The sequence below is a fragment of the Grampus griseus genome (assembly GCF_964374135.1).
Source record: "Grampus griseus genome assembly, chromosome: 12".
Classification (NCBI taxonomy): Eukaryota; Metazoa; Chordata; class Mammalia; order Artiodactyla; family Delphinidae; genus Grampus; species Grampus griseus.
The window spans coordinates 19,187,293-19,204,449 of NC_139006.1; the positions used below are offsets into that span (position 1 = coordinate 19,187,293).

Consider the following 17,157-nt stretch of genomic DNA (forward strand, 5'->3'; position numbering starts at 1 on the left):
TCAAAATCTGTTTTAAAGATTGGCGTATGTTTGCTTGGTACTAATTTACCTTGTTTAGATTTTTTTTTCCAAATTAATGCTTTCAAGAGATGGAAATTACTGTGTTTTTCACTGCATATGAAAGAAAGCAAGCGTTAGAGTGCCCTCTCTTGTGCAAAGTGAAAATTGAAATATTTAAATAAATACTCTGAAGTGGAATCATCATCATAGTTTAACTTATTCAGTAGCAAGAGTGGGTGGACGTTTTAGCTCTTTTTTCTAAATCACATTGATTTATGTGCTCAACATCCTTATCCATTTTATAGAGTTAACTATTTTATATAATATCTTGCCTCAGATTATGTTATATATGCCTTATAATTAAATCTACAGAGTTGATCATTTTACAGGCATGTCTTACCATCAGAAATCTCAATCATATCGCTTCTTTAATTTTCAAAATAAATAAGGCCAGGGTTTTCTAGTTTGCATGTTTACTAGTCTCTTTTAATGCTAAGAGTATCTTTGTTTTTTTAAATTTATTTTATTGAAATATAGTTGATTTACAATGTTGTGTTTTTAGTGTACAGCCAAGTGATTCAGTTATATATATATGTATGTATATATAGATATATATATATATACATCTTCTTCACATTCTATTCCATTATGGTTTATCATAGGATATTGACTATAATTCCCTGTGCTATACAGTAGGAACCTGTTGTTTATCCATCCTGTATATAATAGTTTGCATCTGCGAATCCCAAACTCCCAATCCATTCCTCACCCCCACCCCCGCCATTGACAACCACTAATCTGTTCTCTATGTCTGTAAGTCTGTTTTTGTTTCGTAGATAAGTTCATTTGTGTCATATTTTAGATTCCATATATAAGTGATATCTAAGGTTAACTTTAAAAGCCAGCTCATTCAGCATTTTAAAAATGTAATCAAGAGTAAGAATAATTTCTTTACATAGTTGATCAAGCAGACATTCATTTTGTGAAGTTAGACTCATCCTTATTAATTTCACAGATGTGTATCAGATACCCACCGTATACTGCCATTGTCTCGGCTACTAGCATGTACATTATTTTATTCGTTCCCGTCACCGTTTTGGTGACGGATATTGCATTATGCCGTTTGCAGATGAAGAGAGACTGAGACTGGTGGTTTCCATGACTGGTTCACAGCCGGCAAACAGCCAAGTCACAGCGTGAACCCAGGGTTTCTGACTCTTAAGTCTGGGGCTGTTTGTAAGTAGGACATGAGGGAGCAGTTCTCAGAACTCTGGTGGGTCTGGGAGCACAGGGTTAGTTTATATCTCTTATCCTCAAAGGAATGTAGTGCTTAAAATTACTGGATTCTAGGGGGGAAGTGTGTTCATCTTGGACGTGTTTTGATTTGACTGCAGTTCTTTGCATTGTACGAGGAACTAATACCCATTCTAAAAAAAAAAAAAAAAAGTATGAAAGTTACCATTATCTCAAACAGTAATGTGACAAATGCCATGTGTGTGACTTTCATTTTCATAAATACCTGTTTGCTAATTTTTTTCCCAAGTGATATTTTAAATTAGCACTTGGAATATATTTGCTAAAGTATATTTTGATACCATGACTGCATTGACGTGAAGCTCAGGAGTTGAAGTAAACATAAGCCTTTGCTCCTTCAGGACCTAATATATCTGATTGTCAATTGATCATCAGTTTTTCTCTGGAAATGCTTATATGTTTATGGCTTTTGTATTTCTGCAGTTTCAAATGAGCAGTGACAGAACGTAATACCTTGCCCAAATATTAGTCAACAATGTTTGCTGTTAACCTGAAACCATCTAGTGATGGAATTTTCTTTATTTCTACAGTCACAGCCCTTTCAGACAACATAAAACCAAAGATAAGCATGAGATAGACCGAATGACACTCACCATGGTAAGGAGGTCAAAAACTATTTTTTTTTTGCATTATAATTTTCATGTTTCATTCCATCACAACCAGTATAAAAAAAAAAAAAGCTTTCTTAAAACACTGGAAATAGATGCTAAGGCAGATATCAGGCTTTGCTAACAATCAGTAAGAGCAAGATGTAGAAAAGCAAGAACAAAACCAAAGAAATCAAACGAAAGGAAAAATGACTGGGATGCAGAAGAGCGAGGAGACCTGATTCTTCTGGCTCCAGCCTGTCGATTGACTCTGAAGATGAGCAACTGTTCTGTGTTTCTTTAGGGTCAATGTTAGTTGGCAATGAATCTGCAATTTTTTTTTTTGGTAACACTATCCTTATGCAAGAAATGGCCTTCAAATCTGGTCGGGGGTGAGGGCACTGTTTCCCTGGATGCATTTTTGAGATCATATTCTCCCCCCGCCCCCCACCCCCAGAATGTGGAACTTCCAGACATCTTCTCCCCTGAGCTGAAGTCCCTTCTGGAAAGCTTGCTCCAGCGAGACGTTAGTAAGCGACTCGGCTGCCACGGACGCGGGTAGGCCGTTGCTTCTGCCTTTCAGCGTCTTCACCTGGAAAGCAGAACAGTTCCTTTCAATACATTGAGAATCTTCCATTTCCGTTAGAGGGGGTCGGAGGGAATCACATGGGAACTATATGTATATTGACCCACGTGTTTCCCTCAGAGTCTGCAACTTCTTCTGTTCCATGTGAACTGAACTGTAGCAGGGATCTTTGGGAAAGACTGTTTCTTCAGTTTAGGGAGGGGTTTGGCATGCACTGTTCTGCTAGATTTCTAGTTTGCCTCAAAATTAATATTTGGTGCTTCATATCCCTGCCATCTGATCTGTGAGGACGTGTAGACATTTGCTGTCAATCTCTTTAATGTGTGGATCTCTAATTTAGTTCTTAGTTAAATTTGTTCTCATGATTACAGAATCAGATATAGATATAATCTGTGAAAACCCCTAGGTTATCTCAGGCTGGGATAAGCGTCCCCAGTGAAGTATCCCATGGACCATAATCCTAGGCTCAGTGGGCAGTATTTCTAAACATCACAGTGTTTCTTGGATTGCTTCGAAGAAAGCATATTTTACTTGCTTCTTAAAGAGCTGGAAACAGTTGTCCCTGTGTGCTCTGCAATAGGAGATAATGTTTGCAAAGCGCTTCTTAGATTTCCGACTGCATATTTACTTACCACTGCTGTGACTCCCTGTCTCCCGCAGTGCACAGGAGCTAAAAACGCACAGCTTCTTCAGAGGCATCGACTGGCAGCAAGTCTACCTGCAGAAGGTACTCCTGCTGGGACCCCACCCCGGGTACCACCCCGACTGTGCTCTCCATCTGCATCTCTGTATGCATCTCTACGTCCTGGCTCTGTCTCCCGGGTCCGCCCCAGCTCTCCATCCACAGCCCTGCTTCTTGCTCTCCTATCCACGTGCTGCCTTGTGGCTCATTCCCTTTGGAACAACTTCTCCCTCTTTGTTTATATGTAAAAATGTACGAGAAACGTTTGTCATACACTTAGATACTTTTGAGCCCAGCACCACATAATTTAAGAATTAGCATGATTGTATAGTAGCATAATCCCCTTGGCTTATTTTAAGCTACTTTTTAATATTCTCATTGATTCAGGAAAACACCCCAAATTCAAGTTGTTGTTTTTTCTCAGTGTTGATGATCATCTTTGGACTCATCTTTGCATCAGCTCAGACCGTTGAGGGATGATGCTCTGTTAGTCCTGCCTAATTAGGAATAGAGTTCGGGCTCTGGTTCAGCCAGCATTGGCCTCGGGACGTTTGTGGGTGCGGGGCACCCCACCCTGCCCCATTGCAGGCGTTAAGCTTCTAGCAAACTGGGTCGTGGGGCTGCATCTCCTTTGGGGGCATTGTGAACTGTGCACTGTGGTTCGTGTGAGCTTGAATGAGCCCTGCACGGACTGTGACACCTTGATGTGTCGCACTGAGATCTCTTTATAGAATAGCAGGTTGGGACCGGGCCCTGAGTCACCTAGTAGCTGAACCTTTCTTCTCTGGCTCTTCCAGTACCCTCCACCCTTGATCCCTCCCCGGGGGGAAGTCAATGCAGCCGACGCCTTTGACATCGGCTCATTTGATGAAGAGGATACCAAAGGCATCAAGGTACACCGGCGATGCTTGCTTTCAGGTTTTGTTTTGTTTTTTTCTGGAGGGTGGGGGATTTTTTAATTGGAAATCAGGCTTCATGATTGACTTAGTACTGGCCTGTTTGTGGACTGTAACTTACAGATGAATAGCCATATATTTTACGAATGTAGAAGAGGTCAAGACCTGAATTAGAGACCACGACAGCTTTCTTTGGACTACCTATTTTACGTTTGATAAACTGCAAAATGGTCACATTCTTATTGATTTGGATAGATTGGTGGTTGATAGAAAACTCAGACGTGTTATGAAGCAGGGAAATACAGCCGGGTGATGGCAAACGTACTTGGCCTCATGCCAGACAGCCAGTCATCTTAGTTCTCCCAAATACCCTGGTTTCTCTGTGTCAGGATGAAAAGAGCAAACAGCGTGAATCATTTTGCATTTGTCAGTCAAAAGTGAAATAATCACGTTTGTTTGGTTTTTTTTTTTAATATATATAGCATCTTCTGCATTTTTCAGACTTTGGTGCCTATCATTATTTTCCAAGTAGACAGGGCATAATTAGAGGTGGTGAGTCATGGGAGAAAGTCACCCTCTTTTGGATGCCCAGTCAGAGCGTGTCACTACGTGTCAAGTTCTCACTGCCCCCACTTTCTCGGCTTCTCCCTCTGAGAGGCTCCCCTGCCCGCGTCTTCTCAGCTGCCTGCATTTATGGCCTTGTGTCAGCCCCCCTGGTCTTTCCTACCAGGCAGCTGTAAAGGTGATTGGGGTGCTCACGTGGCCAGTTTCCCAGGATGGCAGGATGGGGGGTGGCGGGGAAGGTCAGGTGAAGCACAGCGGAGAGGGCCTGGTCTGAGCCGTGGCTCCCCTGGGGACAGCAGCGTGACCACTGTGCAGACGCTCGGCATCTTCTGTGGCCTGGACAGACAGGACCACCTTATAGCTTCGGGAATAGTCCTTTTACAGAGTTACCTAAAAGGATCACTGCTGTCACAGTAGAATTTTGTCATCAGACATACCTCTCTCCAGCAAAGGGCACTAAAAGGAAAACGAATATCACGTGGGAGCCTGTGAAAATTTTGTTGTTCAAAAGAGAGTCTTCACGCTTTCAATTTTGTCAGCTGTATTCTGGGCTTTGGAGTCAGACACACTGGCCTCAGATCTGCACTTATTACCTAAGGGAATCAGGGCCATTTAGGGAACCTCAGGAGCATTGGTTTGCTTGCCTGTGAAGTGAGTGGTTTCGTTGCCAGGCCTTCTCTGTGGGTGGGTCACCTGTGTCAGCCTCCTGGCACGTACACTAGGAGTTTCTGTTGTGGTGGTTTTGCTTCTTCCGGAACCAGAGCTGAGAAGACTGTGTCTCTTAAAATGCAGCCCAAATAATACATTGTTCTTTAAGGAGAAAAAAAAAAAAGCTCACTTCATGTAGAGCTTTCTTTTATTCATTTTTCACATAGGCCGAGTCATAAAGACCAAGGCTCTCTGACCTTACAGGAGATGGAACCATTTGTGTATAAAGCAGAGTTGTCCATTTCAGAGCAACCACTTTGGAAAGGAGGGTGTTTTCACTTTTGCCCAACTCTGCAGAATCTGCCCCAGTGTCCCTCATCGCAGGGTGCTCTCCTGGCCTTGATGCTCTAGCACTGCACCGCACACACACACACACACACACACACACACACACACACGCATGAGCGTGTTCACACTCAGGACACACAAAGGTTTCAGCTCCAGGCTTGGTTTGGGCGTCTGAAGAAAGCTGAAAGGGGAAACACAGTACACATTTTGATCTCAGAATCAGCACGTTAGGATAACAAGTCAGTAAGGGTGGGTGGAGAGCATCCTGATTGGGACCAGGATGCAGGTTCCTCCAGTGGTTCAGTGACTCACTCAAGGCCTGTGGGCAGGAGCCTCACCCTTGGTCTTTCTCCCTTTTCCTTCTAAATAACTTGCCTCTCTCCCGTACTTATCTCTCAGGCAAGGGAGTGAACGAGTCAAGCTTCTAGAGAGGTCCCTGCTTTTGAAAGACAGGGCTATTTTTTCCTATCAGTAGGATCGCTTGTCTTTCTGCCACAGAACTGTAACTCAAATCTGTAAAACCATTTTCTTAGCTTGCTTTCAGAGTACAGGCTCACTTAGGGAGAAGAATGAAGAATTTTGAGTAATAGTTTGGAAGAGAAATGCTATCGTTAAGTGTAATTTTTCTTATAGCACCTCTGAAAGGCCACATTGCCTGAAGTCTCCGTGTATCTCGAGACTTACGATCATACTGTTCAACTGGGACTCATTGGAAGGCTCATGGGCTAAATGGTAAATTTGGCCTAGTGGACCTTTTAGTTTTTCTCACTTTACAGAATAATGGGGGGGTGGTTAGAAAGCCCTCCTGGCTTCTCCCTTGTAACTGTATCTAAAACCATAGGGATCTGTTTTCACAGATAAAATATCCTCACTATAATTGAAATTATTTTGTTGCCAGATTCTTGTCATCCTTTAAAGAAAACCCTATATATGTTAGTTTTCATTGGCAAAAATGCCATGAAGATGCTGTAGAAGATTGGGCTGCATCTGACTGACCCAGGGGTGGGAGTGAGGTGCCCGTAATACATCGCCGTGTGTGGGTCCCGGTTGTTAGAGTGTCTTTCTTTTTAAAAGATTTTATTGAAGTATAGCTGATGTACAATATTATATAACTTACAGGTGTACAATATAGTGATTAACAACTTTTAAAGGTTATACTCCATTTACAGTCATTGTAAGATACTGGCTATCTTCCCCGTGTTGTACAGTATATGCCTTGGTCACTCGGTTGTCATTGGTGGAGGTTTATGACAAGTAACAAATTGTCTCTTAATGGTTACAGGCTGTTGTCTAGTTATCTTCCTACACGCAGTTATGGTACTGTTGAATCTGTTGCCTTTGTAAGCATGTTAAATCATACATATCTCTTAATGGTTACAGGCTGTTGTCTAGGTATCTTCCTACACGCAGTTATGGTACTGTTGAATCTGTTGCCTTTGTAAGCATGTTAAATCATACATATCTTGATTCCTTAAAATGATAAGCTTCTTGATTGCGACCAAGACCTCTACAAGAACTTCCCTCTGGTGATCTCTGAGCGCTGGCAGCAGGAAGTGGCGGAAACTGTTTATGAAGCAGTAAATGCAGACACGGATAAAATCGAGGCCAGGAAGAGAGCTAAAAATAAGCAGCTTGGCCACGAAGAAGGTAAAATAGCTGGTGTGTCTGAAGATGTTTCTAAAGCAATGAATTTTCAAGATCTCTTGTAAAGCTGAAAATAGTATCTGGGTCATAAAGTACTTTCCAGTAGAGTGGGGGAAATGCCATAAATTGTTTTCGTTTTACCTGGCTTGGGAAAGATCTGTGTGAAATGATATTTCAAAGTCTTTAATTTTTTTTAAAGTTTTTATTGAAATTTAGTTGATTTACAACGTTGTGTTAGTTTCAAGTGTACAGCAAAGCGATTCTGTTTTACATATATATAAATATATACTTGATAATTCAAAGTCTTTAGTCCACATATAAATAATATGTATGGAGGTCGTCAGCAGTATTTTGTCAATACACCTTCTTATCTTGGAGTTTGGGGGCCAGTTTGGAAGTTTTCTTCCTTAAAGATTAAGTATCGCGGTGTCAGCAACAGGGCCAGCTTCCTGGGTGTCCGGCCTGTGTGGTGTCATCAGGCCGCCGACCCAGGTTAATGCTCTGCTGGTACCATCTTGACATTCTTAATAATTTTTTAACAAGCGGCCTGCATTTTCATTTTCCACGGGGCCCCGCAAAGTATGGTGAGGAACTTAGTATTACATGTTTACTTGTCAAGAGACATAAGTGTATATACATACATTTATATTATAAACAGCATGAAAGAGTCACCAGGGCCGAACTGTGGGGAGGGGCCGAGTGGGCGCGTCAAGGACCCGAGATTATCTAAAGCCACGGGGAAAATGGTGGAAAATTCACCATCGCCATTGCCAGAAAGAGCGACTTATGGCTTTCTTCTTTTCTTAAGTTCCCAATTTGGCTTCATACTGTATCTTGTGTGGGCTTTTATTCCTGAATTTTGGCTAAACTCCTTAGGCTTAACCTATTGGCCTCAAAAATACTGGGCAGTTAGTTGCACTGCCTGTGTACCTCCTCATTACTGTAGTGACTGGTTACGTGCTCTCATTTGGAATAAACATGACGAGTGCCTCTCCACTCAACTCCATTCATACGATCACAGATAACTGTGCCAAAAACCAACAGCAGAAGAAATACCAAGAAGGAGCCGTGCCAGCATTAAGAGATATTCCTATTAGTGAAGTAAACCAAATGTTCTTTCTTGCAGCCAAAGAACTTTACACCAAAAACTGAACTGTACGTAGACTAATACCAAACGCTTATTACAAATTTTTGATGTAAAAATTTCGACCATAGTAATTTTGACTATCTTTCTGATTAATATCCAGTATTGAAATGTAAAAAAAAAAAAAAGAAGTTGAACTTCTCTTAGATTAAGTTCTATTAATATTATAAATGTTATCAAGGGGCTTCCCTGGTGGCGCAGTGGTTGAGAGTCCGCCTGCCGATGCAGGGGACACGGGTTCGTGCCCCGGTCTGGGGAGATCCCACATGCCGCGGAGCGGCTGGGCCCGTGAGCCCTGACCACTGAGCCTGCGCGTCTGGAGCCTGTGCTCCGCGATGGGAGAGGCCACAACAGTGAGAGGCCCGCGTACCGCAAAAAAAAAAAGTTATCAAATAGTAGTTACTAATGGACAGAATAAGTAAAATCCTGCATTACCATATAGCAAATATCCCTCCCCCCCAAAAAAAGAAAAAGAGTCACCAAGCCATATTTTCATTTGCCATATTTGAGTGCCCTGTTAGGATTTCCAAAGGAGAATACATAACATCCAGTATTAAATAAATCAGTCATCTTTGATTCACCAGATATTGCCACTCTTGATTTTTCTAAGACTTTATGGCTTTTTGATATTTAAACTTATTGTGGTTAGTGATGAAGGTAGCTTTTTGTTTTACTTCTAAGCAAAGACCTTTCTGAGGTTAACGTATAATAAGAATGACCGGAAACAATTTCAGTCTGTGAACAATTTGCTTTGGTGGGGGTATCTTGGTGCAGGATTCCTGGGTCTTGTCGACCATCCCCCAGTAGCATTTATCATTTGCTTAGAAAAGTGTCCACCATCCTGGATGAATGACTCCTTACCTAAAAGTCGCCTGAGTGCACCAAGGGAACGTGACAGCCCTTTAACTGTGTTCACCTCCATTCTGCAGGGAAAGGGGCTTTATTTCTAAGCCGTTCTTGAGAGAACGGGTCCACTGAGATCACTCTGGACCACGTTTGCTGTTACAGATTTTACACAGGAATTATAGCCTCGGTAGTTTGCTCAAGGAAGAGCCACGATGTCACTAGAATCTTGACAAATTGGACCCAGAAAAAAATATGTATGTTAATGACCTTGTTGAAATGTAGGCTTTTAATTAGAGCTGTAATTAGAACATCTAGCAAATTAATGAATTATTCTCACATGTAATTAAGTAATTTAGGAATAACTAGATCTTGGTTGAAGATCTCAGAAGAAGTAAAAATATAAGACGTATACTTTAAATGTACCTGACAAATGCAGACACCTTTTCCATTAAAATGGCAACTCCATGAACCACACTCCATCACCACGGACCCTCCCGAGGCCCCTCCCTCCTTCATTCTTTTCCTTCCTGCTTGTGTCCGAGTGACACAACATGGGTTTTGCTTATTTATTACCTGAATCTCCCACTAGAATGTAATCTCCCTGAAGGCGAGGACTTTTGTCTCTTTTATCCACTGCTGTGTCCAGAATGCCTAGCACATGCCCAGCACCTAGGCATTCATTCTCTTCATAGTTGAATGAATGAGTGAGTGAGTGAATGAATGATTTTAGCAAATCACCAAATCCTCTAAGGAAGGCAAAGTAAGCCACTTAAAATTGACCTTTTTTGTTTTTTGAGACAATACTTTGCTGTAAAAATGTAATCAGAACTCAGCATGCATGTGAATTAGCTTGGCCTCCCTACATAACCATATATATGAAGGATAATTATAACCTTAAGTGGAGGAAAGACCAGTTTTTGACCCTTGTGTTACTTTGGCTTCTTTGGACAAGAAAATCCCCTCTCTTGTTATTTTTTTAAAATAACATTAAAGGGAGAAGCCCAATTCCATATAAAGGCAAAGGTACTTTGGGCATAGCTTGAGTTTAATCACTCTCTATTCCTCAGTTATCACCCTACATAATGAAAAAATATTTAGCAAACAAACTTTGACCCTCTCAAAGCAACAGAGGAACATCATGAGTTTATCAGAATATTGAGAAACAGCCATTTAATATGTTAGTAGAGAGATGAAGAGACCTGTTCTTTAATGTGTTTAAAACTAAAATAATGATTTCTATAGTGTGCTGTCTTTATAGAAACTTGCTCTTTTTCTAAAAAGTGTGTCATTCTTTTTTTCTGAGAAGCATATAGGCATTCTGTTTCAGACCGTGCTAAATTTCACCGTTGTGTTCCGTGCCTCAGATTACGCTCTGGGAAGAGACTGCATCATGCACGGGTACATGCTGAAGCTGGGAAACCCATTCCTGACTCAGTGGCAGCGTCGATATTTTTACCTCTTTCCAAACAGACTTGAATGGAGAGGAGAGGGCGAGTCACGAGTAAGTCTGTGGCATCTTCCCGAGCACTCGTTTCCGTGGTGATTTCACGTTGCCTGCATGTTTTCTCAAATCTCCCTCCAGCTCCCATATCTCTTTTAACATGTATACATGAGATTTTCCTGTTCAGACATTAACTTTTAAACTTCTGAGTCAAGGAAGGATTTGGTGCTACCTGAAAACAGAAGGTGCCTTCCAGGGAGGTCGAAGTAGGCAGGTCTGAGGAGGGCTGGAGAGCGGTAGGTGGATCAAAGAAGGGGAAAAAACTGGGACTTTGGAGTCAGAGGTGTTTAAATCCACTGCTCTGTGTCTCTGGGACTTGGAGCACATTATGTCGACTGAGCCTCAGTTTCCTCATCTATAAAATGGGAGAAGAAGAAATGATAACGACTACTACAATTGTTGCAGATTTATCTCGGGCCTGGTGCTGTAGACACACAGACACACACACAGACACACACACAGACACACACACACACACACACACACACACACACACACACACACACACACTTTTAATTTGTTTAGCCACCTTTGAGGTCCAAGCCTTATATTATAAAGAGAGAACCAGGGCTTAGAGAGGGAAGGTCTGGCACCAGTGACAGATGTGGGTGAGGAGTGATTCCGACTGGGGTCTGCCTGTGCCCCGTGTCTCCGTTACGAGGCCTCCCTGAGTCAGAGTTGAGTAAGACGAGATCTGCGGTGCAGGCTGCGAAGCTTGGCACCCAGGCCAGGGCACCTGACCCCCCTCCTGTTGTCTCCACCTTGCTGGAAAATCGGAAGTGGGCTTTATCGCATTAGATGGGAAGATACAGCCACCCTGTAAGGTCCTTTCGAGAGCTAATGTTAGTGAACAAGAAAAGAGAAATTTCCCATCTGCACCATCCCTCGTAGCAAGTGGGGCAGCATTTATTAAGCGTCTGCTGTGTGGAGCGCCCAGGGCTTGTCTCCGTGGAAGGAGTTCTCTTGGGGAGGGAATGGTTGGTCATCATAAGCAGGACAGTGGTCCCAACTGTGAAAAACATAGTTGGTGTATTGGAATATGGCCCCTGTATCAGAATATAGCTCTCTACTGGCCAGAGCATGGAAAATGGTGAGCCCAAATCTGGTGTGTTTGACTTTGGAATGTGTTTTGCAAATCCTTGTTGGTGAAGATGCCATTTAATTACAAGTGATTGCTACTGTGTGTGACCACATTCTTCCTAAATGACCATGATCTTCTCACTATTGCTAGTGCCGTAGAAGTCATTTTCTAAAAATTCATACATCTAGGATCTGAGTTATGATTAATAAGACTCTATGGGGGTCCTGAATTATAACTCAGGTACTGCTAAGTATTGTATAATATAAAATATACATATTACATAGAACATGTGTATATGATGATACATAAATACAAGATAATTATATTTTGTATAATATTACATATGTATTTTTTACATTATCGTATACTTACTAGCACCTGAGTTATAATTCATACATACATCATTATATAACGTTTATTTCCAGATGATGAGTGGCCCTGGGCGTAGTATGCGTTTACTGTGCTATCTACTGGTCAGTCACTGTTGCACACTTTGAAAGGAAATTGTCTCGCTTTTCAGGATATTTGAAAACTAGAATCTTCTTTTGCTTACCATTGGATATGATAAATTATCTTGGTTTTAAGAGAGTCAGCATTTAGCGGTGATTCACGAAGCTACGTAACGTGCCTGGGTAGATTCGTAAGTTTAAGTAAGGGAAAAAGAAAACGTGGGTTTATGATGGTGTTGTTTTTCATTTAGGATTCCTGGAGTATTTATCCCAAAAAACATAAAATGGTAAGGTGCTCAGAGACACGGTAGCATTCACCGGAAGCAGTGATGCTGTAGACCCAGCAGGACAGTCGTTTAAGGACGTCATCTGTGTTTACAACATCATTTCGACGTGATCAAAATATCAGTTGCTTACAAGCTAGCGTGACCGAACTTTTACTGGGCTGCTGGGTTCAAAGCCAGCGACACACCTCTCGCTCATGTAGATTGTAGGTAGCGGCGTCATTGTTCCCTCATAGCAGGATTGATCATGTCTAGGCAAGTGTGTGATGCAGGAGCGGTACGTGTGATTCACACTCATCCCCACGTTAGTACTGTGCCGAGGGAACAGCCTTGCTTTCTGCCTTATAGAGACGTTCCTTTCTTTGCAGCTTTCTTTGAGATGTTACATTTTGAATTTTTGTACATTTCTTTTGTAGTCATTTCCCCCCACTTCTAGAATATCATCAAAGAAAGAAAGATGCTGATATTTTTTCTTTACTTTTTCTAAGCTGGTAGTGTTCAGTATTATTTATTAACTTAATTTAAAAAGTCATGCAATAATGTGAAGTAACTTATCATCTTTTATTTTTACGGTCAGCAAAATTTACTGACAATGGAACAGATCGTGTCTGTGGAAGAAACTCAGATTAAAGACAAAAAGTGCATTTTGTTGAGGATAAAAGGAGGGAAGCAATTTGTCTTGCAGTGTGAGGTGAGTGTTTATTTGTATTTTTTCCAGAGGTGAAAGTTAGAACAATTATATAAACATTCAACAAAGGTGCCTGCCTGGTTATCAAACATTTTCTTACTCCATGCTTTATCACTCACGAACTTAGCAAGAAAGTTGGAAGATACAAGGATCTCAGCAAATTAACAGTTATTTTAAAAGAAGTGTCTCTTAGAAAATGGCAGGAGGAAGGACAGGAAATAACGTGATTACCCTATCTGGAAACCATCCAGTATTTAATAGGAGCCTTGAATTTTATTTGTTCCACAATTTTCCAGATCTGATCTGATCTTTCAGCATGTTTGAAGCTGAGGTTTGTGTGTTGAAATAAACATAAGATCCCCAAGTAACTCTTAACAGGGGAAATGCCATCTTTCTCTCCCCAAAGTTCTATTGTACCCCGAGCTTAATTCCTGAACACTTCTCCTGGGGTGTGGGGGGATGTTTGGTGGGGGGATGAGAAAAGAGCGTATTTAGAGAGATAAAGCAGTAGTAAATACAAAGACGTGTTTGCTTCACGACTTCAACACTTTTCTACTGTGTGTGTGTGTGTGTGTGTGTGTGTGTGTATACGTGCTTGTAAAGAGCATATTTAGAGAGATAAACTAGTAGTTGATGGAAAAACATTAATTACTTCATGACGTCATTGCACATGTGAAGACGCTTCTGAAATTTGTCAAAACTCCTCGTGTATTATTTTCTAGACTCGAGTTATTTTAGACATCAGAGATCAAAGGTGATCTTTCAACAAAGTCAAGGCAGCACTTCTCCTGTGGGGTTGTAGGAGGCTCTTCTGAAGGGCTTGGTCCCTCTTCTGGGCAAGGGGCCCCTGGAGGAAGTTCCTGCGTGACCCGCCCCCCATTACTCACTGGCCGCGGGGTGGGACATGGGGTGTGCTTTCTCTGGGGGGAAGGGGGTTCCAAGGACTGGCCAGAGGTATCCATGTGTGTCGGCGAATCCAGTGACACTATCCCAACTCCTCCGCCTCTTCTGTTTGCCTTCAGAGTGACCCAGAGTTTTTGCAGTGGAAGAAAGAGCTGACGGAGACATTCACCGAGGCCCAGCGGCTGTTACGTCGAGCCCCCAAGTTCCTCAACAAATCCCGCTCGGCCGTCGTGGAGCTCTCGAAGCCGCCCCTCTGCCACAGGAACAGCAATGGCCTCTGACCCCTGGCACAGGAGGGTCCCACGAGACGGCACCTCCTCCGGGAAGTCCACGTGGGCTGCTCGACCCGCAAAGTGGAGCCTTTGGGAGAAGTGTGAGGATGAGAGATGGAGTCGCTCACCTCCGGGGTGCTCCGTGGCTGGGGGGGCCCAGGACTCTGAGATGCTCCTACTAGGAGTGGCAACCACCCTCAGGCTTGGGGGCGCCTCCTCCCCTCCCGAGGGTCTCCCGCCACGATCGCATCCATCCGCCCTCGAAACTACTGAAGAAACGAAGTTCTCTTTCTTTGCCACACACTTCTTTTGGTTACAGATGAACCTAGAACTTGAAATGATTCCTACTGATTGTGTCACTTTTTGCATCCGATATCAAATGTATCTCAGGCTTGCCAAGATGAGATCGAACAGTCTGCCGTTCAGGTCGCCCCACCGTTGCCACGCTCTGTCCATAATCAGCCCGGGCTGGGTTTAGATGTCTTTGCTCCATAGTCCTGGCAGGATGGCAGACCAGCTGGGTGTCCTCTGTGCCCTTGAGAACCAGCCTCTCGTTGTCTCGGGGCTTGAAAGCTGCAGAGGTTTTCTGAAAGGGCTGCATCTGGGCCCTCCCTGTGGGTGCCGCACCCACGGGTACCAGCCTGCCTCTGACCGGGAGCTTAGGCAGCTGGGACCAAGGGCGTGGGAGCCACTCAACATCGAAGGCATCAGATGGTAGATGGTTGGAGGCTCACGGTGGCTCTGCAGGAGAGGCAGTGGCGTTTGCATCTCACGGTGACACAGCCATTTTCAAACCATCAAGTCGGTGCACTTCCCCTGGGTGCACAGGACCGCCTGCGGGCGCCCGTCTCGGGCTTGGACTGGAAGCGGTCGTGAGACACAGCAACTCTGGTTCCCTCTGGCTGACCTCAGGAAGCATCTGGGTAACGGATGTGTCAAGGAAGGAAACTCTGTTTTACCTTTTAGTATAATTTAAAAATGAATTTTATTGAAAAAAGAATGCTGAAGATGAATGTGTCAGAATGGGTTAACTGTGTATATTGACTTGCATTGTCGTTCACCTGTCATTAGCGAATAATTCTCTGCCCTGGCGGGTTCTGTGACAGCGACGGCCTGATCCCAGTGGCCTCCTCTCCCCGTGGTTCGTTTCATGTCCCAAATAAGTGCTGGTTTATAAGAACCAGTGTGTTTCCCAGCCAAGTCCTCCGTGTCATCAGACTAAAAATAATAACAGTAATTTTCAGAGTCCACATATTTGTCCTTTCTTAGTGCAATTTTATTGTTCTGAGTCGACTACTAACAATATAAATAGCTTGACATCGTAATCATCTGCATCCTGTCCTCAGTATTTTTAGTGGTTCCGAATCTTTGTGTTTATATTTGTGTGCCGCACTCACTGGGAAAGTGAGTCCTTTTTAATGAAACCATATCTTGAGAGTTTGGAGGATAATTACCGAAAGAGCCTTTTATTTCATAGGAGTTACCTTGGAAGAGAAACTTTGAGGTTCACTATTTATCTCAACTACTAGTTGGAATTTAGCATACATGTTCTACTATCTGCTGTTTCCAGTATAGAAGCTGGGGGCTACTATGTGCATGGATTCTCCTGATTTAAAAGGGAAGAACAGTATTCAAATTGTGTTTTAAAAAAAAAAAGTAAAAAAAAAGCCGCCAGAGATGGAAAAGCTGTTCATGGCAAGTGAGCATCTCCCCAGGTGTGGTTGACTGTCACTGTCACCACTGTAGTTAGTTACTGGCTCCATCGCAGCATCACATGTGCTCAGCACCTGTGGTTCAGAGATGGGTAATTACAGTTTAGAAATCGCTGAGCCTCCTGCCTCTGCTGGACAGGGTAGAGATGTAGCCTCACGTGGAGAAGGTGCATGAACTCCTTGAGGGTCCGGGCTTAGCGTCTCACGTTCCATACCCAGGGCACCAGCTACGCCGATTCGCATCTCTGAAAAATATCATTTAAGCTCTGAAGTAGAACATAAGGTTGTCTTTTCTTCGCAAAAGAAAAATGAATTGGAAATATTCCGAGAGCCCTTTCGCCTCGCCTCAAATTTATTCCAAGTGAACGTTTACACTCCCTCACGTTTGATGGGTCACGACAGGGCTGAGAAGAGCATTACGTGGATGTGATTTATTAAAAGTGCTCTGTGAACTTAGGAGGAGTGGCTTTTTAGGGGGAGGTCCCTGTGTGTGTTTGGGGTTTGGCAGCCCTGGAGAGGCCAGTCTTCCTCCTGAACTCGTGCCTGCAGCCCTTCTGAGGGGGTGTTTCTGCTGCCAGATGGAAGGCGCTTCCGGAACCCTTCTGTGCCGGCACCTGGTGCTCCCGTGGCCAAAGAAGTCGGTTGGTTTAGAAGTCTTGGTATACGTGGCTGTTTTAGGTCTTAATATTTGACCCTACCTACATTTGGAGTGTTAAAAGGGCAAAATTGAGCACAAGTATTATCATTATTTTAGATTTATTTGGTTGGGATATTTTCACATTGTCAGAAAAAATCACTGAAGTTGATATTTTTGTAAAATTATGTTAGTAGTGTCTTGATTTCATGATTCAAAGGAATCATTAAAGCAAAGCCTAAAAATAATAGATTAAGCTGCTCTACACCATATATGGAATGAATTTAAAACTTTTGGGAATCCAAGGTTATTTTTTTTAACCTAAAACATTCTCTTTGGTGCATTTATTCCCTTATGTCATGGGGGCTCATGGT

General features: G+C 42.8%; 1 protein-coding gene and 1 pseudogene across 2 annotated transcripts in view; both read left to right on the plus strand.

Annotated features, from left to right (window-relative positions):
• The window catches only part of GRK3 (G protein-coupled receptor kinase 3), a gene marked incomplete at its 5' end in the record, with an annotated part of 118,604 nt that extends 102,713 nt beyond the window's left edge, over positions 1-15,891 (plus strand). The window contains 8 exons of the mRNA XM_082668407.1: positions 1,845-1,911; positions 2,359-2,459; positions 3,148-3,214; positions 3,967-4,062; positions 7,110-7,272; positions 10,624-10,760; positions 13,152-13,265; positions 14,285-15,891. Of these exons, the coding sequence (XP_082524533.1) occupies positions 1,845-1,911; positions 2,359-2,459; positions 3,148-3,214; positions 3,967-4,062; positions 7,110-7,272; positions 10,624-10,760; positions 13,152-13,265; positions 14,285-14,446 (907 nt within the window). The 3' untranslated portion in view covers positions 14,447-15,891. The remainder of the gene's footprint in view (positions 1-1,844; positions 1,912-2,358; positions 2,460-3,147; positions 3,215-3,966; positions 4,063-7,109; positions 7,273-10,623; positions 10,761-13,151; positions 13,266-14,284) is intronic.
• Positions 7,989-8,421, plus strand: LOC309831173 (phosphatidylinositol N-acetylglucosaminyltransferase subunit P-like; annotated as a pseudogene). Its single transcript has one exon. The product of its transcript is annotated as a phosphatidylinositol N-acetylglucosaminyltransferase subunit P-like (transcript).
• Positions 15,892-17,157: the final 1,266 nt, after the last annotated feature.